A 24688-nucleotide genomic window follows, 5' to 3' on the forward strand; every position below is an offset into this window, starting at 1 on the left:
CCTGACAGCTATGACAGCACTCGGTTTCAAACAAAATGTCTCAGAACTCACGCACAAGGCGGGGCATACACTCGACCTCATCTTTACCAACTCCTCAATCCAAACTGACCAACCCAGATGCACACCCATCCCTTGGTCAGACCACTTCCGAATAGACACACGATGCACAATCAAAGACACACACACCCCCTCGCAACCCAAAAAAACAATAACATTTCGCAAACAAGGCAAGACTGAAGACATCCTTGAGGCCCTTTCAAAAGAACTCCCCAACATAAACCTCACTGACGCAAACACAGCCACAGCCTCATGGTTTCAAATCACCACAAACATAGCAGATAGACTCTGCCCATCCCACACCAAAGAAATCAAAGCAAACAAAAATAATAAGAAACCATGGTACACAAATGAACTCAAAACCATGAAACTCGACCTTCGTAAAATAGAAAAATCCTGGCGGAGGAATCAAATACCCACCATCCTAGCACAGTTTTGCGCCCTACTACACACCTACCGAAAAGCCACCGAAAAAGCAAAGAAAGACTTCTATGCCGCAAAAATCCATCAGTTCCAGTTCAACCCACAAGCCCTTTTCCAATACGTTACCAGCCTCATCACAGCACCGGACAGACACAACCTTGACTATGACAATGAAACAAAATGTGAAAAATTAGCATCATACTTCAACACTAAGGTACAGACCATTATGGCTCGTTTCTCACCTCACCCCAATCTCCCCAACTTAACAACTCCCAGCAATACTCCCAATGACCTTGATAATCCTATCACACCCATACAAACCTCAAACACCACCCTCTCAAATTTCGAAAACACATCTGCACTAGAAATTGAAAACACTATCAAAAAACTCAGACCCGCCTATCATCCCTCAGACAATCTGCCCACCAAAACACTACTCTCAAACCCTACATCAATTGCCAAACACATCGCAAATGTCCTGAATAAATCTATCTCACTGGGCCAGGTCCCAACCGAACTCAAGCAAGCCATTATAAAACCCATCCTCAAAAAACCAGACTTAGACACCACTGATCCAGCCAACTATCACCCAGTGTCAAACCTCCCGTTCCTCTCCAAAATACTCGAAAAAATAATTAATAGACAACTCACAGAATACATAGAAGACCACAATATTCTCTCATCTTCTCAGTTTGGTTTCCGTAAACACCATAGCACAGAAACCCTACTTATCTCCCTCTCGGAAACCATACTCAAAGCCCTGGACAAAGGACAGCCCCACATACTCGCACTTCTAGATATATTGGCGGCATTCAACACAGTTAACCATAACATACTCATTAAACGTCTCAAGGAAATTGGCATCACGGACAACGCCCTTCTTTGGTTGCAGTCTTACCTACACGACAGGAGCTATAGAGTAAAAATTGGCCGCAATGAATCCAAACCGGTCAAGCTATCACAAGGAGTACCACAAGGCTCATCCCTCTCCTCAACCCTTTTCAATATCTACCTCATATCCCTCTGCATACTGCTCTCCAATCTGGGCATCCAGCACTTCATATATGCTGACGACGTCCAGATACTCATACCTATAACAGACTCAATCACTAACGCAATGAAAACTTGGAAATCTGCTCTGTCTGAAATAAACAAATTACTCACTGACAACTTTCTGGCACTCAACACCAACAAAACCGAACTACTCATCCTCTCTCCCCCCAACATTCCCACACTCAGCCTTTCCTCCCCCTCGCCACCAGGCTGCCCTCCCACCCAATTTGTCCGCAGCCTAGGCATATGGATAGACAACCACTTTAACCTCAAAAAATTCATATCTAACACTATAAAGAGCAGATTCTTCAAACTCCACACATTGAAGAGAATCAAACCACTTTTACACACTTCTGACTTCCGAACAGTGCTGCAGGCCATGATCCTGTCCAAACTGGACTACTGCAACGCTATCCTACTAGGCCTCCCAAAAAACACCCTACAACCGTTACAGCTCCTACAGAATGCTGCCGCACGCATTCTCACAAATACTCAACGTCATGACCACATCACCCCAGTTCTTCAATCCCTACACTGGCTCCCAGTAAACTCCAGGATAATCTATAAATCCCTCACCCTCATACACAAAGCCATTCACAACCAAAACATGCACTGGTTCCCTGAACATCTCCACCTCCACAACACAACCAGACCAACTAGAAAACAGCACCAAGCCAAACTCCTGACACCCTCCCCTAAATTCATCAAACATGCCACGATCAGAGAAAGATCATTCATTATAGCAGGCACTTCCCACTGGAACAAAATGCCACCCCTCCTACGCCAGGAACCTTGCCATAAAAAATTCAAACAGAATCTGAAAACCTGGCTCTTCAAATCAGCATACCCCGACTAACCAACCACGCCCAAAGATACATACCCGACCCTCACACCCCTCCTGACTGACACGCCTCTACTAAGCTTAGCGACCCCCCTCATCCCCGCCCCCCCTTCTTCCCTGCTCCCCTTCCTTCCTCCACCCTTGCCCTTCCTTCCACCCTCCCCTCTTCCCCTCTCGTCCCAACCTTCCCCAACGTCCTTCTACCTTTCCACTACCGCCCATATACTTTGTTGCCTTGTGAATAGTTGCCTTGTGAATAGTTAATGAACCTATTCTCTTTTACTCTCCTTAAGAGTTTATCATATAACCACCAGTCTCAAGTTGAATTAATTGTTATAATGTTTATATATTCTAATTTATTGTAAAGCTAAATAATGTCTATGTTTTCTATCCTAAATCATTGTAAAGCCTGTTGCTACGTTACGTTACATTGTGAACCGGGGTGATGTTTTTAACGTGCCCCGGTATATAAAAAACTATTAAATAAATAAATAAAATTTGTGTAATTTCTGTTCTTTCACCTATATGAACCAGATTTCTCTTAGGGCATTTTTGGCATTATTCCATTGAGAGATCTATATAGATGTAAAGTTCTTATGTGTCTATGGTTAACTGACAGGCCCAAAGATCCCTGCAGCACATGGGCACAGGATAAGATTGCAAGGAATTATTTAGAGATGTAAACACAATCAGCTCCTGTCTTACAGCACTCCAGGTACTCAATGGTACATAATCGGTAGGAACAGGCTTGTACTTCAGTCAAAGAGTCCAGGTCTCAACATAGTAGGTCCTTTTGTAACAGCAGAAAACAGTTTGTAGACAAGGGACAAGACTTCCACAATTTAATATCGGATGGGTCTCCTGCAGGATCCCACAATTCTCTTTCTTGGTCACTGTGCTGTCTAAATGCTGGGAACACCTGTAAGGTATCCCAGCACTTCATTTGAGTCACATGAGGACCAATCCAGATTCTCAGCTGTGGGGCCGAATAACAGGCTATCTTTAATGTGGCATTGGCTTTGCCTAAGCCATTCTGTGGCTCAGTGAGCAAACCTCCAGCCCTGCACTAGGCAGACCCAAGTTCAAAACCACAGAACACACCTTTTTCTCTGATATTAATTGACTTGTTTCCCCGTAAGCTTTTATACAGCATGGGTGCCTTTGCATCTAGACCCATTTACTTAAGATCAGCACACAGACATGGCATTAAAAGACCTAGGACACCAGTGACTCCCCTGAAGCAGATGTCAAAATATAAATTCATGTCTGGATTGTCTTTGAACTAGATAAGTAATGGGTTCATCTGTGTGGTTAGGTCTGCAGATTTTGTGTTAAGTTCGCATTGCATTTGAATGATATAAGTTTTGAATTTCTACTGAGGAATTGGGACTTTGTAAATAAGGAGCTTTGATTACAACAGCTTTGACCCTTACACAGTCAGTTCTTGTTCCTGGGTCCAGCATATGATGGTCCATTTTCAAAATTTATATTCAGTGTAAACAAGTTTGATGTTTTGTTTTTCTATTTTATATTTCTCCAAACTTAATAGAGTTGGGGTTTTTTGTATCTTAGTATTTTACTATTTTTTCCCACCATGAACGCGGCACAATTATAGGCAAACTAGAAACAGATTTTCAGTTATTTGGGAGAACATGTGGCGTCCATTTTGAAAGGGACCTCTTTGTTTAAAAAAATGAACCAAGAAATTCCTGGGAATCATGGTCTCTATTATATAATACCACCAAACTTTTGATAAGATCTGAAATGTGGCTATAACTGAATATGTGAAGAAATAAATCATTCCACAAGGTCTGAGAATGAACAAGGAACCTAAAATGTTTGCAGATGATCCTGCTTTTATAGATAGATGGATTTCCATCCTAAATAAGTTCTCCCTTGATCTTCTTTTGTTAATAATTGAACGTACGTGAATGTAACAAAATAGAAAAACATCTTAAAGCTGAAATGTTTATGGAAATTTTTGATAATTCCTAAAGGATTTTCATACTACTATGGACCAAATTCGTGCAAAATTAAGCAAAAATTTAAAAGTTTTCGATGAGATGAGAAAGATTACAGGTTAAAACACATTTATGTTTTGACAATAAATACAATCAAGGTGATATATCAAATAAGAAATCAGTGGTGTTTGATATTTTATCAGAAGAATCCAGCTGTGGCGATGAATATCAAAATTTCAATCGACAACCACTTTCCTCTTTTTCAGTAGACAGAGCAGACAAATGATGTGAAACATTCATTTGTCAATAGCACCTAAAAGATTTTAAGATAGTTCAGAGTATCAGTTTAAAACCCATATTAAACTAAATAGATTTCTTTAGTCTTTGCATCATGGCTATTTTGTTTCTCAAAATGCCACTAGTGTGGATTCTTCAATGATAGCACCTAAATCTAATTGGACTCCATGCAGACCAATGGATTCTCATCTATCTCCCTTCAAAAGTTTAATTTTACACGATCTTCAAACCAATGAAGTGTTACACTGGAGGTGGACCCTTGGCCTGGCGCAGGATTGGTACAGCCCTCAGGGAAGTTGCAGAGGGCACCTGCCGCCAGGAGGCGGAGCACACGAGACAGAGGCAAGCTGGAGCTTCACCAATAACAGTCCAGGGATTCTGTAGGTTGAGCCCTTGGATACCTGGACTGCCTGGGCTTAGGTGGGCCTCGGAGGGTCTCCCGGAGAGGTAGCAGAGAGGTGTGCCCACCAAGAGCAAGGATGCATGGCTTGTGGAGAATAGGTGAGCTAGACCGGAACAGAGAGTACCAGATACCACTGGAAGGGAACAGGAACTGAAGGTCCTCCGAGCAGGATAGGCAGCACCTAGTGGTCTAGCTTGTAGAAGGCCATGGGCAGTGTCAGAGCAGGCAGGCCTGGTGGTCACGGGAGAAGTGAAGAGAGTGTCCGAGTGAAGCGCACCCAGGGTATCCATCTGAGGGTAGTCAGCCAAAGCAAGGGTCATTTCCAGGTATCCATCCTAGGGTGGTCAGCCAAAGCAAGGGTCAGTTCCAGGTATCAGTCCAAGCATGGTCAGTAGCAAGCAGTGGTCAGTAGCAAGCAGAGGTCAGTTCCAGGTATCAGTCCGAGCATGGTCAGTGTCAAGCAGAAGTCAGTTCCACACAGCGGTCCAGACAAAGTCAGAGGCAAGCCGAGGTCAGTACCATGTATCAGTGCAAGAAGGTACAACCTGGATAGCAGAACATGGAACAGGAATCAGGAACAGACACTGAGACACAGGAGAACCATGGGAACGCAGGAACACTGGAACAAGCACAGGAACAAGGAACACTGGACAGCAACTAGCTTCACAGAAAGCGAGGAACTGGGGGAAGGCCCTCGCTTTATATAGGAGGCTCAAGTGATGTCATCAGGATGTATCCGGCCCGAGGTTCCCACCCTGGGCCCTTTAAAAGGGGAAGCGCCGGCCGCTCACACACCTAGGGGCAGGGCCGAGGACGAGGAGCCCCTGCGAGAGCTCCTCTGAGAGGCCTGTGGAGACTTTCGGGGTAGGTGCTGAGGGCGCCAAGAGCTAGCTGCTGCTGCTGCTGGAGAGGACAGAACGGAGCTCGTGAAGGGATGCCCAAGGTGAGCAGGCCTGGTCGCGACAGTAGCACGGCTGGGACGCACAACATGAAGTTTCTGGGAACCAGAGACCATATCACCAGAGACCATATCACCAAAACCTTAATAGAACTACACTGGTTACCCGTTGAACAAAGAATACAATTCAAGACTTTATGCACCATACATAAATTAACACACGACGAAAAAACGGAGTGGCTCAACACAGCCCTACGCGTACATACCCCCCCCCCCCCCCCCCCCCCAGAAATCTGAGATCAGCAAACAAAGCACTACTAACTATTCCCTCAGTAAAGACGGCCAGACTAACCCAGGTAAAGGATAGGGCCCTATCTCTAGCAGGACCCACAATATGGAACAATATGCCGTTAGAAATCAGACTACAAAGTAACATCAAAACCTTCAAAAAAAGTTTAAAAACATGGCTATTTAAGCAAGCGTACCACAGAGCGAATTGAGAGCAGAAAACAGGGAAATGTTGGTTGCAGTCAGTCAAGCTCCCACTCACACACCTTGTTTCTTTAAGTGTGTGCTTCTCATTTCTGTATCCTAAACTATTCCTTTTATTTTTTTAAACAACAAAGAACCAAAATAAAGTAGTACGATATCTTATAGCCGAGTAAGAGGAAACTGGACGTGACTTATAACACTCACCAAATAATATTTTTTATGAAATTATGTTACAGTAAATTAACGGCACCTGTTTAAGAGTTTAGAATTCCAGATACTGTATTTAACATATAGTTTTTGTGCCCGATTGTGAACCGCTGTGATGGCACCCGCTTAACGACGGTATAGAAAAGCTTTTAAATAAATAAACCGTATTTGTTCTAACATAGCGCAGGAAAAATCTGCCATGAAAACATTGTCTAGCCAGAGTTAGTCATAAAACTCACAGACAGGGGTAGAGGAATTGTTATTCAGAGGTATGACCAGTATATTACAGAGGTAGTATGGCAATTATCAAGTAGTATGCATTACAAGCTTTTGGAGGAGGATCCTATACAATTTTTACAGCAATGTGGTGATATTCTAATGATCAAGGATATACAGGAAGGTTTCTTAACATCCAGGGAGGCTCATTTTTTAACTATTAAATATCCCAGATTTCCTATTATCTATATGGTCCACAAATCAAATCAATCACCACCAGGATCCCCCATTTTATCAGCTAAGGGATCGGTTCTTGAGCCATCGTAAATTTTCCTGGAAATCTTTCTGAAGCGTTTTATTTTTCTTTCCAAATCTTACTTTCAAAACACTTCATAGATGTTGAAAATACTCCATGAATATCAAGTGTCTGTTGGTCACCCTAGATGTGGAATCATTGTACATGAGTACATCTCAAGTGGCAGCTCTTCAACTGATGACAGAAATCTTGGATACTCGTTCCTGACCTCCTCGTGTGCCTGCAGAGTTTTTGATGTTTTTGGTTTGTTTCGTTTGACAGAAATAGGAAAACCATAAGAAAGGAAAATAATAAAGGAAAATAACACTTACTTTTGGAACTGTAGGAATTACCAAAAGAACAGAGATGCAAGACTCAAAACACAAGAAACAATAAGACAATCTCCCTGACCAAACAAGGCTACCAGTCAACTGTAAGGTCGGGACAGGATCCTACAATAGATCTAACCTCTGCTAGTGATTGTCCGGTCCCTGGCCTTGTTGTAGGGAAAGGCACTCAGCTGAGGGGGATAAAAAATATATAATCTAATACCTTGAAATTTCACCAAACATTTGCATGGAAACCTTAAGGTAAAAAGACTTCCCAATTGTAACATTTTGGGGTGGATTTTCAAAGGGCTACGCGCATAACCCCGAAAACCCGCTTCTGCGCATGCCGAGCCTATTTTGCATAGGCCTGGCGACGCGCATGTGTTCCGGGGCTTGAAAAAAGGGGCGGGGAGTGGGCGAGGCGGGGTGGTCTGGGGGCGGGGGTGGGACCGAGGCCTCCGGCACAGCGGCCGTGCCAGGGGATCGCAGACCGGCACTCGGCCGGTGCGTACAACCTACGCCTGCTCGGAGGCAGGTGCAACTTATTTAACAAAGGTAAGGTGGTTTAGGTAGGGCTGGGGGGCGGGTTAGGGAGGGGAAGGTGGGGGGAGGCAGAAGGAAAGAAGGAGGGAACGGGGAAAGCCATCGGGGCTCCCCTAGGGCTCGGCACGTACAAGGTGCACAAGTGTTCACCCCCTTGTGCACGCCGACCCCCGGATTTTAACACATGCGCGCGGCTGGATGCGCATGTTATAAAATCGGGCGTAGATTTGTGCGCGCTGGGTTGCATGCACAAATCTACGCCTGCGTGCAGGTCTTAAAATGATGTCCTTTGTTTTCAGAAAAAGAAACTGTTTCCTCCTCTGCTGAGTAGCTCTGGAGACATCTGGAAACATTCTTGTATGATAATTCAAAAACAAAATGGGATCGATTTTTTTAAAAGAAGCGCGCGGCAGACGTGGCAGCTCTGTGCAGTTATCCCCAAGCCTTATGATGACCCATAAAAAATGTCCTGCTAGCAACATTTTTACTGATGAGCCTTCTTGAAAATTCAGATAGTGCTGCTAGACGTGCTTTTCTTATGGATTTGACTGTAGAAGCAGTCCTGTGCTTTTTCCTTTAGGTCTGTGTATAAGTAACCATAAGACAGGGCCCTTGTTGGTAGTTGTCTGAATCCAATTCCTCTTCCCTCCCCTCTCCCACCGTCAAAGTGCAGGTACCGTTATTGGGAATGCGATCCCAGAAAATATTTGCTTAATAGCTTGCAGAAAAACATTCATAAAGGCACTTAAAACTTTTATCTATTTAAAATTGCTTCTAATATTTTATCTATTGTACTTAACTTTTATCTCATTTATTTTATTGCTTTTATTGTTTTATTGTGTTTACTTCCTCCTGTCTATATCTTTAATGTTTTTATATGATTTCTGATTTGTATGTTAATTTGTACTCTGCTATGAACCATGGAATAAGTGGAATATAAAAGTTTTAAAATAAATACATACATAAAACAAAGAGGGGAGCGATGTTGCAGTTTTGTCAAAAGCATCAAGGCTTATTTGTTAAGGGTAATAATCCCATGCTTTCTGTTAAGGGTATTAACTGCTGCTCCATGCAGGTTATCCCCATACTTAAAGTTCCCAGATGGTAAGAACCAGGGCCCTCATTGGTTGTTTTCTAAATCCAATTCCCCTTTTCCCCAGCTACTGAAGCAGAGAGTAATGATGCAGTTACATCAAAAGCATTAAGGTTTATTGGTTAAGGGTAGTAACCGCCACACCAGCGACTTACCCCCATGCACCCTTTACTTCAGTTCCATCCTCTAGGCTTTGGGGATCATCAGTGTTTATCCCATGCCTCTTTGAATTATTTGATAGTTTTCTTCTTCACCACCTCCAATGGAAAGGCATTACAGGCATCCACCAACCTCTCCATGAAGAAATATTTCCTGATGTTGGTTCTGAGTCACCCCCTCTGGAGTTTCATTTCATGACCCCTAATTCTACTGTTTCCTTTCCAATGACAAAGGTTTGAAGTTTGTGCATCATTCAAACCTTTCAGGTATCTGAAGGTCTGATCATCTCTCCCCTGCACCTCCTCTCCTCCAGGGTATACATATTTAGATCCTTCAGCCTCTCATAAGTCTTCCAATACTGATGCCACACCATTTTGGTCACCCTTCTCTGGACCACCTCCATTCTGTCTCTATCCTTTTTGAGATACAGTTTCTAGAACTGAGCATAGTACTCCAGCAGAGGCCTCACCAAGGACCTGTACAAGGGCATTATCCCCTCCTTTTTCTTACTGGTTATTCCTCTCTCTATGAAGCCCAGCATTCTTCTAGCTTTAGCTATCACCTTGTCCCATTAATTCTCCATCTTCAGATCGCCAGACATTATTACTCCATGATCCTTCTCTTGGTCCTTGTATATCAGTCTTCCACCCCCCATTATATACCGCCCTTTTGGATTACTGCACCCCAGATGCATGACTGCATTTCTTGGCATTGAATCCCAGCTGCCAAATCTTCGACCACTCTTCAAGTTTTTTTAAATCACTTTTCATTCTCTCTACTCCTTCAGGCATGTCCACTCTGTTGTAGCTCTTAGCATCATCTGCAAATAGACAAACTTTACCTTCTAACCCTTCCACCAGGTCGCTCACAAAGATATTGAACAGAACCGGTCCCAACACTGATCCCTGTGGCACTACACTTAACACGGCTCTCTCTTCAGAGTAGGTTCCATTTATCAGTCAACCAGTTTGTAATCTATACCACCACCTTGTCACTCACGCCCAAGCTTCTCATTTTATTCACAAGCCTTCTATGTGGGACAGTATCAAAAGCTTTGCTGAAATCCAAGTCGATCACATTGAGCACTCTTCCTCAATCCAATACTTTAGTCACCCAATCATACTGCCTTGGGTCCACCAACCCACTTGATTGTAGATAATTCACTATCCCTTCCTTCAGCAGCATCTCTATTAATTTTCCCACCACAGAGGTGAGGCTAACTGGCCTGTAGTTACCAGCCTAGCCTCTTCTCTGCTACCACTCTTATGAAGCGGGACCACCACCGCTCTTCTCCAATCCCATGGCACTGGATCCATGTTAGCGTTGGGAGGATAACTTTCAAACAACTCCACACAGCCACATATATGTGTGTAAATGGCTGCACAGAAATCTACGATAGTATTTTATAACCTGGTATATCAGATACTTGTGTTATGATATGCTGTATTGATTATTTTGTTTGTTATTTGTACTGTTATGTTTTTATTTTATATTTCTGTGTTTTATATTTTTTAATGTATTATGTGTAATCTACATTGAACATTTGGATTTGTGGCTAATAAGATTTCTAAAATAAATACATAAATAAATAATAAATATTGTAAAATATGCATGAATACCTGCAATGCTTTGAAAGCGAGTATTTCAAAGCACTGAATGCACATACTTTTCCTACCAATTCAAAAAATATATGCACATTTATTTTTCACGCGAAGACAAAATGTTGCGTGCCCCATCCGCACCCGGCCTGCGCACGGGCCTGCTCACCTCGCTAGCTCCTCTGCAGGTCATGGGTCAGCCTCCCCAGCAGCAGCCGCAAGCTTCTCCAGGCCTTAGCGTCCCACGGCAGCGGTTGCCAGGCCTTCCACTGCACACCAGGCCTCACGCCGGAGATCGGCGTCCCCAGTGGCATTGGCCACGCCCCTACGCATGCACGCGCTGACCGCCCGGCCTCTTGTAGGGCCAGGGGTGGGTCCTACCTCTGTGGCACACCCTGATTGAACGTATGATTTGAGGAAGTCCCTGCCTGCACTTCCTTGCATTGGCAATTGGGTCGGCACTGTAAGTTTCATTTCATTTATTAAAATGTATTAATCGCTTAACACAACAAAATTATGGCCTAGGCGATTTACAATAGAACATACATAAAATAGTATCAAAAACCAACACCAAAAATATCACATACAACAGCATTGGATTCTAAAACAAAACAAACTACCAGCATATAGTAATTCAGACCTTGCATCAAGAGCATTGAAGGAGGAAGATTTTTAGGGAAAGTCTAGATTTCTTCAGATTTTCCTGCATTCAAACCTCGAAATGTAAAGAGTTCCAGATAGAGGGAGCAGCTACAGCAAAAGGAGTTTCCCATGTAAAAGCAAGATGGGCATGACGGACGGAAGGCACATCTAGTTGTCACGGATGGACATTGACGGTCAAGGACGTTGACGACATTGACGGACGGAAGGCATATTCTAGTTGTCGTCCCCTTCTCCTCCCCTTAATGATTGCACTTTTTATCCCCTCATAAGCAACCATAATTGCACTCTTTATCCCTCTCATAAACTACCCCATCCCCTCCGTTTATTAAGGACTCCCATGCTCCCTTTTGTTAAGGACTCATTTATTCTCTTGTTGTTTAAGTTAAGTCACTTTTCTACTCTGCACTTGTGTGACTCCCCCTCCCAGTTGTAACTCCCTGTTAACATGTAATTTCCGTCTGCTGTTCAAATGTAAACCGGTATGATGTCCCCACTAATACCGGTATATAAAAGTCTTTAAATAAATAAATAAATCTAGTAAACCATGTTGTGATGATCTTAATTGCCGAGTAGGTTGGTAAATCCTGAGAAGGGCATTTGCCCAGGGAGGAAAATCCGGACTGAGTAGTTTATATACAGTCATTGCAATTTTATAATGAATACGTTCAGAAATTGAAAGCCATTTTAAGTGAATCAGGACAGGGGTAATACGTTCGAATCGTTTAGTACAAGATAGTAGTCTAGCGGCAGCGTTAAGTAGTAATTGTAATGGCTGCAGATTAATTTAAGTAGACCTAACAATAAACTATTACAATAGTCTAAATGCGGAAAGATAATAGCTCGCACTATGGTAAGAAAATCAGAATTAAACAACAAATTGCGTAGACCAGAAAGCAAACATAATTTGAAAAACCCAGATTTAACAATGGCTTTAATCTGAGGTTTGAATGAAAGCGTAGCATCAAGAAAGACGCCAAGACTTTTAATAGGTTTGTTCAAAGCAAAAGATGAATTATCCAACCTAATGGTGTCTATGTAAGGTGTAGAATGAGGACGATGTATGAGTAAAAACTCTGTCTTTTTTGTATTGAGAGAGAGCTTGTTTTGATTTAGCCATTGTTTGATAGTAGTTAAACATAGATGTAGGTGATCAAGTGTTTCTTGCCAAGAAGGTCTGATTTTGATAAACTGTATGTCATCTGCATATAATTTGAAACCATCTGTAACATTGGTCAGTAATTTAGTAATAGGCGCAAGGTAGATATTAAACAGCGTAACGGACAACGCCAAACCTTGCGGCACTCCAGATGTTAAGAGAAAGTTTGATGACTGCTGATTATTGAAACTAATGGATTGCGAACAACCTTCAAAGTAGTTGGCAAACCAGGCAAGAACAGAGCCATTGATACCACATTCACGCATGTGTACAAGTTTGCCTCTGCGTTCACAGTCTTGTTCCAGCATCCTACTGTTCCAGCCTTGTCCAGCGTCCTTCTGTTCAAGTGTCCTTCTGTTCCAGCATCTGTCTGTCCTGTCTCCCCAGGTAGTACCCTCGGACTGTCTCTCTGGTACTGACCTCGGCCTGCTCCTTGACCATTCTGTTCGCTGCCTGGATCCTGACCTCTGCCTTCCTTGTGACCTCATCTGACCTCTGGAACCTGACCCCTGCTTCGTTGACTACTCCTCGGACTGATCCTCAGATTCTGACCCCGGCTGCCATTGACCATGTCTCCTGATTCTGGCTTTGTCCCTTGCTTTGTCATTGCCTATGCTGCACTGGCCTTCCTTGCTCCTCCAGACCTACAGCCTAGAGTCCAACCGCACTCCCTTGCTGTTCGTGGGCACGCCTCTTTAATACCTTTCCAGGAGACCCTGCGAGGCCCACCTAAGTCCAAGCAGCCCAGGTCCCTACGGGCTCCACCCGGGGGGACTGTGGGCTTCCAGTGGTGAAGCTCATCCTAGCCTCTGTCTCCTCCTGTGCTCCACCCCCTGGGAGCAGGTGCTTCCTGGTCCCTACCAGGGAGCCGTTCTCCACTGCTCCAGGACAAGGGTCCACCTCCAAGGGCAACACAAAATAGGACTTACTTGTGTAAAACCCAGTTTACATGCATAAATCAATATATTTCAAAATGTGCACTTAATTGAAAATGTTTTCATATTTGAATTTAGTACAATTTATATTCCACATTTGTCACAAGAAATTCAAAGCAAATTCTGAATAAAAACATTCATAATATCATAAACATACAGTATGGTAGAAAACAACAAAGGTAAATAATGCTGCTCCAAAGAACAGCGTGGACTGAAATCAGTTTAACAGAGGAGCCAAAAGTCAGTGTTTTAGAGTTCTCAGCTGCTCGTTCCAGGTTAATACATTTTTATTTAAGCAGGTATTTAAGTGTCTTTTTGAAGGTGCTGTGACAATCAATTCTGATATAATCCGGTAATGAGTTCCAGATTTGGGGTCCAACAAGAGAGAACGCTCTGTCTCTTGTTAAATCTAGACATGCTACTTTCACAGAGGGAATTTCTAAGAGATTCTTATCATCAGATCTAAGGGATCAAACAGGTCTGTAAAATTTCAGCATAGTCCAACGATCGGTATCAGAATGAATGAATCTATGGATTAAATTTGCAACTTTGTATTGGGCTCACCATTTAATAGGTAACAAATGGAGTTCAACTAATGAAGGTGAAATGTTGTTCACGCAAGGGAGTGCCAGTTAGGATGCGTGCACAAACTGAAGTGGGTGTAAGATAGCCAGAAGTCCAATATAAAGTGCATTTCAGTAGTCTAGAAAGCTGAGTACTAGTGCCTGTACCACCATTCGAAACTTGTCTGGTTCTAAAAAAGGTCTTAATCAGGTGACGTTTGTAAAGTGATGACTTAATTATAGCCTTTATATGAGGGGTTAAAATCAGCTTGGAGTCAGTAGTCACGCGTAGGTTAGGGTATGCTGACTGACCGAGATGATGTGGTCTTCGAAGGACAGATATGATGGTATATTGTGCAGAGGAAACTTACTAAGCAGAGAAATCTCCACTCTTTCACCCAGTCCTTCTCCGGGTCATCGAGATCCTCCCCGTTCTTCAGCCTAAACTCCCCTCAGTTCACCCATATCTCTCACCCAGCCCATAATACACAATAAACAAGAACATCGGTTGCACAAATTAATTAGCAGGTGTAAAATTATGAGGAAGTTGCCAAATGTACGCGTGTCTCTTCTAAAATAGCAATTTATGCACATAACTGTTAGCACTGCCCCAGGACTGGTGCTAGCTTTTTTTTCTGCCCTGTGCGAAAAGTACTGTGCTGCCCCCTCCCCCTCCCCACCCCCACCCCCACCTCCCTCCTCGCCGATTCATTCAGTGTCTGTCCCAGGCCCATCAAATAAAGCCCAGCTCCATCCTGCAATCTATATTTTTAAAAACTGATTTGCCCCCTCCCCCAGAACCCATGGATAGGGAAAGGTATGAGGTACCCTAGGCAAACCTTCAGCCTTGCACACACACACACACCCACACCTTTTACAGGCACACACAATTAAATTATGCATTTATAACGAATTTTACATGAAAAAGAACATTCAAGATTACAGTCTTCCGAGGCAAAAATATCACATACAACATGCATATTGGGGCAGATTTTCAAAGGGGTACGTGTGTACCCCCAAAAACCTGCCCCAACCTCTCCCTGTGCGCGCCGAGCCTATGTTGAATAGGCTCGGCGGCACGCACAAGCCCCGGGACACGTGTAAGTCCCGTGGCTTTGCTAGGGGGCGTGTCGGGGGCATGTCGCGGCGGCGTGGCATCTGGGGGCGGGCCATGGTCATGGTTCCGGCCCGGGGGCATAGACGAGACCTCCGAAACTGCTCCCGGGCTGGGGAATCGCGCAGCCGGCGCGATCGAGTTACGCCTGCCTCGGGCAGGCATAACTCTTCAAACAAAGGCGGGGGGGGGTTAGGTAGGGGAAGGGAGGGGAAGGTGCGGGGGGTGGAGGGAACGGAGGCAGGCTACGCGGCTCGACGCGTGCTGGCTGCCGATTTTGCACAGCCTTGTATACGCCGACCCCAGATTTTAAAGGATAAGCACGGCTACGCGCGTATCTATTAAAATCTGGCGCACTCTTGTTTGTGCCTGGTGTGCGAACAAAAGTACGCGCGGGTGTACTTTATTAAAATCTACCCCATTATATTTACATGCACTTCTGAGGTGCCAACCAGAAAACTCTGCAAAAAATAAACTTCCAACTCCTATGGCAACAATGCACATATTATACCAGGCCGAAGAACATCAATAACAGTCTTATTAGGAAACCAGGCTGCTATAGATCTCTACACAGAAATTACATGCCAGCAAAATGCCTCACCTCAGTCTCACATCCAGAACACAGAGAGACCCTCACCATAAAGAGATCAGAAAGTATCAACAGAAATGTGCTGAGAAGAACTGAACTGGAACCCACAAGAAGCCAGCCTCTGTATGTAGATCAACAATGGAAAAACATTAAATAATAAAATCAAGACATATAAAACATCAATCATAATAGTAAAGTCATATTCATAAAAAGAACATTTCAAACCAGTTAATGAACAGAATATCCAAAATTTCCCAAACACCAATAAAATATTTCAAAACATCTGATGAATACAAAATACAATAATTAAAAAATGTTCTATTCCCCCACAAAAAAATTAAATATTTCGAAAGAGCAGAAACATCAAATTACACCCAACAATTAAAACTAATAAGGATTAAAATATCTCCTGCTCTCCATCCCTGGGATCTGATTTCCAGTCACCCTGAGTAGGGCCGCACAAATTTTTTATCTTCCCTCTCACACATATGGACAATAATGTATTCATTCTCTCACACACTCCCTCTCTCTACATACATAAGCTCTCTCTCCCTCACCTTCACAGATACATTATTTGTTTGTGTGTGTGTGTGTGCACACTTGTGAGAGCCTATATGTGACACACAGGCACACAAACATACACAAACACACAGACACATTCATAAGCACACAGGCTCCCACACAGATGCACACACACATACAAGCTCACACACATATGCACATGGGGGCAGATTTTTAAAGGAGCGCGCTCAGGGTACATTTGTGTGTGCTACCCGGCACGCACAAATGTACACCCGATTTTATAACATGTGTGCGCTGCTGCGAGCATGTTATAAAATCCAGGGTCGGCGCATGCAAGGGGGTGCACACTTGTGTACCTTGCGGCACCGAGCCCGAGAGGAGACCCGATGGCTTTCCCCGTTCCCTCCAATGCCGTTCCAAAATCGGAGCAGCCTCGGAGGGAACTTTCCTTTCACTCCCCCCACCTTCCTCTCCCTTCCCCTATATAAATCCCCCCATTACCTTTGTTCTCTAAGTTACGCCTGCCCAAGGCAGGCGTAACTTGCGCGCTCCGGCCAGCTGCCGGCGCGCCGTCCCCGGCACGGCTGCTGTGCCGGAGGACTCGGGACCGCCTCCTTCCCAACCCTTTTTCAAAGCTCTGGGACATACACATGTCCCAGGGCTTGCGTGTGCCGCCGAGCCTATGCAAAATAGGCTTGGCGCGCGCAGGAGGGTTTTTAAAGGGTTACGTGTGTATATTACGCACGTAACCCTTTGAAAATCTACCCCATGGTCTCCTGTTGTCATCAGGTCATAGCGGGATGAGCTCCACCGCGGCCTACTGATCTTCCTGCTTGGGGAGGGTGGAGCAAAAGCTGTGTGTGGGAGCACAAGTATGCATATACATGGAAGACAGGCCCCTCAGTCTTCAGCTGCCAGCGGGTTGAGCACTGGTGGCCTGCAACCTCTGGGGCTGATGCAATATGGTGCGCTGAGCTGAGCTCACTGTTAACGTGAAGTTGGACGCGGGTAAAATAGGGGATTAGCGCCTATTCAACGTGCGTCTAACGCGGAGTGAATGTAACTGCGCTCTTCACATGCAAATGCATGTGAATGGGGCTATTAGGGGGGGCATTCACTCCCGATGCAAAAAGAAAAATGTGCGTTACCAGGAGCAGGCGTTAATAGATGTGCGCATCGAAAAAAGAAGAAAAATAAAATTAAATTAAAAAAAAAAAATTGACGATCGGGCCCATCACAAAAACCGACGCCGAGTTTAACAGCGTCGGTTTTTGTTACTGGCGGACAGCCACGAAAACCGCCGCCAATAAACCCGGCGTCGGTTTTCGTGACTGCCGTATGTCACTTCCTCCTACCTCGCTCCTTCCAGAGCAGCGGCACCTGCCCTCCCCGTCTTCTCGTGACAGTTTCTGCTTTCAAACGGCGATTTCCTGCTGTCTGGAGCTTCCTGTTTAAGAATGACAGAGAAGCAGCAGCGGCTGCTTTGCCCCCCCCCCCCCTCTCCCGGGTCCCTGCTAAGGGGGTGTCTCGCCGCCTTTTCTCCTGGGGACCGCCCACCACAGCCCGGGAACTCCACTCCCACCACTGCGGGTCTCCCTGGCAGCATCTCTGCTTCCTGCCCCGCCTTTCTTTTTCTCTCAGTGCACACCCCCACCCATCCGGCCATCTGTGCGGGACACTTGCCAGGTTTATCGGCGTCGGTTTTCGTGACCGGCGTACGGCAGTCACGAAAACCGTCTGGGTTTGCATTTGCTAACGTGAGCCCCCTAATTTAAATATTGCATGGCGCCCCCCTTTGGGGCTGCCATGCGCACATTAAGAGAGCAGGTGCTGACTGTTCAGCGCCCGCTTTCTACGCGCCTTTATTGCATCGGCCCCTCTCTCCTTCGGCCACTGGGGGATTGAGTGATGGTGGCCTGCAGCCTTTCTCCTTCTTCTGCCACTCGTGGGTTAGGCTCCACTAGGGATGTGAATCGTGTGCCATATCGTCTTAACGATTGAAATCGTGTGGCAGGAGAAGAAAATCGTGTTTGGCACGATTATTTCGTTGTAAAATCGTTAAAAATCGTTTTTTCCGATTAGTGCGCACTAACGGGAGTTAGTGCGCACTAACAGAAATTGATACAATTTGACACTTTTCAGGTCAGTTAAGGTCAGTTTAGGAATGAATATGTATTCCTATTGGCTGCCCTCTTATTTATTCATGTTACCAAGGTTCCCACCCCCCATATGGGGGATGGGAAATGGAAACAGTTCCATTTCCCATCCCCCCATATGGGGGATGGGAAATGGAAACAGTTGGTAGCTTGACAAAAAAAGTAATGTGATCAGTCAATGTGACTAGAACTTGTGCCCTAATCCTGATACCAGGGGTGTTGTGATCTTCCTGCACACAGTGCCCTAACCCTGGCAACAGGGGTGTTGTGATCTTCATGCACACAGTGCCCTATCCCTATTAATACCAGGAGTGTTGTGATCTTCCTGCACACAGTGCCCTAACCCTGGCACCAGGGGTGTTGTGATCTTCCTGCACACAGTGCTCTATCCCTATTAATACCAGGAGTGTTGTGATCTTCCTGCACACAGTGCCCTAACCCTGGCACCAGGGGTGTTGTGATCTTCCTGCACACAGTGCTCTATCCCTATTAATACCAGGAGTGTTGTGATCTTCCTGCACACAGTGCCCTAACCCTGATAACAGTGGTGTTGTGATCTTCCTGCACACAGTGCCCTAACCCTGGCACCAGGGGTGTTGTGATCTTCATGTACACACAGTGCCCTATCCCTATTAATACCAGGAGTGTTGTGATCTTCCTGCACACAGTGCCCTAACCCTGGCACCAGGGGTGTTGTGATCTTCCTGCACACAGTGCCCTATCCCTATTAATACCAGGAGTGTTGTGATCTTCCTGCACACAGTGCCCTAACCCTGATACCAGGGGTGTTGTGATCTTCCTGCACACAGTGCCCTAACCCTGATACCAGGGGTGTTGTGATCTTCCTACACACAGTGCCCTAAACCTGATACCAGTGGTGTTGTGATCTTCCTGCACACAGTGCCCTAACCCTGGCACCAGGGGTGTTGTGATCTTGATGTACACACAGTGCCCTATCCCTAGTAATACCAGGAGTGTTGTGATCTTCCTGCACACAGTGCCCTAACCCTGGCACCAGGGGTGTTGTGATCTTCCTGCACACAGTGCCCTATCCCTATTAATACCAGGAGTGTTGTGATCTTCCTGCACACAGTGCCCTAACCCTGATACCAGGGGTGTTGTGATCTTCCTGCACACAGTGCCCTATCCCTATCAATACCAGGAGTGTTGTGATCTTCTTGCACACAGTGCCCTATCCCTATTAATACCAGGAGTGTTGTGATCTCCAGACTGGCTGGGAGCAGGGATGCAGCTCTGCATGGATTACTGGGATAGGCAGCCCCAGACTGGCTGGGAGCAGGGATGCAGCTCTCCATGGATTACTGGGACAGGCAGCCCCGGACTGCCTGGGAGCAGGGATGCAGCTCTGCATGGATTACTGGGACAGGCAGCCCCAGACTGGCTGGGAGCAGGGATGCAGCGCTGCATGGATTACAGGGACAGGCAGCCCCAGACTGGCTGGGAGCAGGGCTGCAGCCCTCCATGGATGACTGGGACAGGCAGCCCCAGACTGGCTGGGAGCAGGGATGCAGCTCTCCATGATCCGTGATCTGGTGGCCAGTGTGGCTACTTAAAAAATACACTTACCAACAATCAATTACCACATATATTTGAACTGTGTAGTTCCAGCCAGGACCACCTTTCTAAAATGCACAGTGATTGGCAAATTCAACATGCACTAGCATTTCACATGCCTGCTAACAAAAATAATAAACAAACAAGTTCTAGTACATGAGTGATGATCATCACGTTACTTTTTTTGTCAAGCTTCCAACTGTTTCCATTTCACATCCCCCCAACCATTACCTCAGTGGGAACCTTGGTAACATCAATAGATAAGAGCACAGCCAGCCAATAGGAATACATATTCATTCCTAAGTGATCTTTACTGACCTGGGAAGTGTCAGCAATTTGTATCATTTTCTGTTGGTGTTCGTGAGTTTCCAGTTCCATTTCCCATCCCCCCAATCATCACCTCAGTGTGAACCTTGGTAACATCAATAGATAAGAGGGCAGCCAGCCAATAGGAATACATATTCATTCCTAACTGACCTTCAGTGACCTGGAAAGTGTCAATTTGTATCATTTTCTGTTAGTGCGCACTAACTCCCGTTAGTGCGCACTAACACGATTTAACGATTTTTAACGATAAATCATTAGAATTTCTATTGTATTGTGTTCTATAACGATTTAAGATGATATTAACATTATCGGACGATCATTTTAATTGTTGAAAAACGATTCACATCCCTAGGCTCCACCAGCAGCCAAGCAGCCTCTCCTGCTGCCGTCAGCCTGCCACCCCCCAGGTGTGCCATCCCGTGCAAAGCACAGTCTGCACACCTGCTTGTGCCTGCCTGCCCTGTCCCACAGTATCCTAAGCAGCCCCTTTTTTTCATGCATATATGTGCACATGAAACCTAAATTACCTACATACTTTTGAGGTTTATAAAGTACAGATTATGTGAGTACAACCTACTTACTTGCATATATACTAATTTTTACAAGTAACTCTTTAAAAATTCCCCTCAAGCCTTTTTAATATTAATGAACTGCTTTACCTAAATTTGCATTTGATGCAGCTCATTAACATTTTCCTTGCATTGGGCTTGATTTGTGGTTATAACACTTGCACAAGCATTACCAATAACCTGGTTTTAGCACATGGTAAATGCCGAATTTGTCATTTAGTGCATGCATTGACACACTATTGTGGCTAAATAAATAGGTCCCTTATTTAGTTAATTTGCCACCAGGACCTTTGAATACATGACCAGCAAATCTCATGTGCCTTTGCCAGGTCCTTCCATCTCCTACCATCTCATGCACCCATCCATTTGAGATATGTTTTTCCAGCTAATCTTCTGAATTTTTCTATAAGAATACATTTCTGTTGTTTGAAGTTTCCCTTCTTCATGATCTCTTTACTATGAGGTTCATATTCAAAAGCCATTTAGATGGATAAAGTTATCCGTCTAAATGGCAAATGTAGCATATTCAGCCACTTATTCAGCTAAATTATAGCCGGATAAGTACGGTAGTTATCCAGCTATAATTTAGCCAGATAAAAAGAGGCATTTCAGGGGCATTCCAGGGAGAGGCTGAGAGATCCAGCTAACCTAATCAAATATCAGGTATATTTGGCTAGTTTAGCTGGATAACTAGCTACTTAACTGGATATCTTTAACATATATCCAGCTAAGTAGCTCTGACATTACCTAACAAAATACAGGTTGAGAGGGCCAATCCCCTCCCTTTCCCATCTCCCCCAAAGTGTGATAGCAAGGCCCTGTCAGGTCATACACTCCTAACCTCCCTCCCTCCAATCCTTTTTAAACATTTCTGAAGTGGCCGGCATTGTACACTGGCCCGGGTCCCCGGTCCCGATTATCAGTTAAATTGGAGATCGGGCTGCTTTCTCACCTTCTCACCACCCACAAAGCAGAATCCTTGTGCCTGCCTCTCCCCATGCCCCGATACCTTTTTTAAATGAGATGGCAGTGGGGGACCCTCTGCCCCACTCACTGCGCCTCCAGCGCTGCTCTGACAGAGGCAGTGCTGGAAGCGTAAACTTCAGAAATGTTTAAAAAGGATTGGGGGAGGTTTAGGAGAGAATGGCCTGACAGGGCTTTGCTATCAAACTTTGGAAGAGGGAGAAGGGATGGTCCTCTCAACCTGTATTTTGTTAAGTAATGCCAGCGCTACTTAGCTGGATATCTTTTAAAGATATCCTATTAAGTGTAGTACATCACCCAGCCATATGAGGCCAGATAATTAAAAACCTACCCAGCTATATTCAAACATGGCAGCTTAGGTAAAGCCGGATAACCTCAAACTGGCATAGTGAGTAGAATATTTCTCCCGCTGAATAGATAGGACAAGTTACTCTGCTAACTTTAGCCGGATATCTTGTCCACTAACCAGCCTACTGAATATGAACCTCTATAAGTCCAACCTTCAGAGGCTGTCAGCAGCAGAAAAGAGCGAGCACCAGCCAGAGTATGAATGCATCCAGCTATGTCCAGTTTATAGTGATTAAATGCTTGAATTGGTACAACCTTGAAATGTGCGAGATTGGCACTACTGCTCTTCAGCTGTAATCTTCGCCAGTTTAGCTTCTCTTTTTTTTGTTTATGGGTGTTATTGGGAATCCTCTGTGCATATGTATTTTTCTGAGAAATGATTCTAGGCACTGAAGCCAACAAGCTATGGGGAAAGGTTAAAGCCCAGCGAGAACCGACCGCCCCATCTTTGACACACTTGTGACATCACTGCACATAACATTTCCGCTTTGGTTTTATTTGCCTGCTGTGGTGCTTTTCCTGATCTGCATTCTGTAGACTGGACGGTGCCAGTTGAGCAGAGCCAGTTTGAGAGTATTTGGCGCCCTAGGCGAACCTTCGGTCATGCGTCCCTCACCCCCATCTTACCTACTGGCAGCAGCTCATGCACAGCGCTCCCTCCTGCTGGTGGCATTAGCTCCGGCACAGTGCTCCCTTCCTTGGCTTTGGCACAGTGCCCCTCGGGACCTTGCGCTGGTAGGATTTTGCTGCCCCCAAAACCTTGGCACTCTAGTGAGTGCCTAGTTTGCCTAATGGAAGCACCAGCCCTGCAGCTGGGGACTTTCCCAGCCCACGCTCACAGGACATCGCTGTTATAAACTCTTTGAAATTCATAGTGGAATGCAGATCTTAGTAAATTATCAGAAATTTCCAGCTCCTAGAGTTCAGTCACCTGGGGAATTTCTAAGAGATTCTTATCATCAGATCTAAGGGATCGAACAGGTCTGTACATTTTCAGCATAGTCCAACGATTGGTATCAGAATATTTTTGGAAGTTAGAAAAGCTTGGATAAAGTTGCATGCAAAATAATTACAAAATATTAGGCTGAATATATGGCTGATGCCTCTAACCTTCCAAGCCCCCCTAAGCATGGAAGGTTCTCCCTCAGCATCTGTAATCCAAAGCCATGCAATTAAGACGATGCAGCATGAACCTGTTCCTGTCTGTGAATTTCCCTCCTCTGCCAGGTTGATGGAAAGTGTGAGTGCAGACATCACACAGCAGGAGACCACTGTGAGAGGTGCGCATCGCTGTACAATGACCAGCCCTGGAGGCCAGGAGACGGCAAAACAGGTGCACCAAATGAATGCAGAAGTAAGCAGCATTTCCTAGCATCTTCAGGCAACAATTTTAGTTTCTGAAACACTGGAGCAGAACGAACATTTGTGCCTAACTTTCCGCTCAGTGTGGGGTTGTTGTTGGGGTGTAGGAGGTGGGTGATTGGGGATTTTTTGCAAATCTTAGGTGAGTTATTTGAGCCACCAGAACCAGAACTTGTAATTAAGGTATTGCTGTTTCAAAAGGCACATGAAGCATTAGCAATTTGATGTATGCATATTTCCAACAACCACACTAGTATGGTTAACTATTTAGATTAGGCTATGATGGAAGAATCCATCAACACTTGAGTCTGACTGGCAATAGGAAGGTGGGGAGGAGGGGGGCATCATGTTCAGTGTGACCTAAGCTAGGGATTTTATACACTCATCTGCCCAAGATGTCCTGAAGAAGGAGGAGAAATCTTACAAGAGGCTGTACTCTATGGCTGGCCACTGGGATATATCCTTAGCAGTGTGGACTGGACAGGTATACCTGGCAGACTGGATGGGCTAATTATTCTTTATCTGTCATCATCTATTTTCTTACTATGTTACAATTAATTTTATTTTGTATATGTAGTGATGACAGTGTACACAGCATTGTAGCAAGTAAGCACAGGTCAGTAAAAAGGGGTATACAAAGGGACAGCAACTTTCAAACCAGCACGCAGGTGCACTGTGGCGCATGCCCAGATATGCAGCCACTTTTTAACTTGCACGTGTTATAAAATAACCTGACTGCAGGCACATGTGCTCAAATTTAAGTGGACGAGCGTCTGTGTGCGTAAATCCCTCTTCTATCGCACAAGTCAGGGAATTTTAAAAGGGCTGTTTTCCCATGCCATTGCCAGTTTCATCAGTTCATGCACCAGTTGGCCCAGTGTTGAGTTAAGTCTTCCAAACCCCTTGGTTTGATAGTCTGCACTCCCCCCAGTTAATTCAGACCCTTTAAACTCCTGAGAA

General features: G+C 44.9%; 1 protein-coding gene across 1 annotated transcript in view; it reads left to right on the forward strand.

The window, feature by feature from the left end:
- Positions 1–24688, forward strand: part of LOC115091250 (netrin-4-like) — an 87916-nt gene that overhangs the window by 40650 nt on the left and 22578 nt on the right. Inside the window, 1 exon segment of the mRNA XM_029601373.1 lies at positions 23594–23720. Within this exon segment, the coding sequence (XP_029457233.1) occupies positions 23594–23720 (127 nt within the window).

The sequence above is a fragment of the Rhinatrema bivittatum genome, chromosome 4 (genome assembly GCF_901001135.1).
Source record: "Rhinatrema bivittatum chromosome 4, aRhiBiv1.1, whole genome shotgun sequence".
Classification (NCBI taxonomy): domain Eukaryota; kingdom Metazoa; phylum Chordata; class Amphibia; order Gymnophiona; family Rhinatrematidae; genus Rhinatrema; species Rhinatrema bivittatum.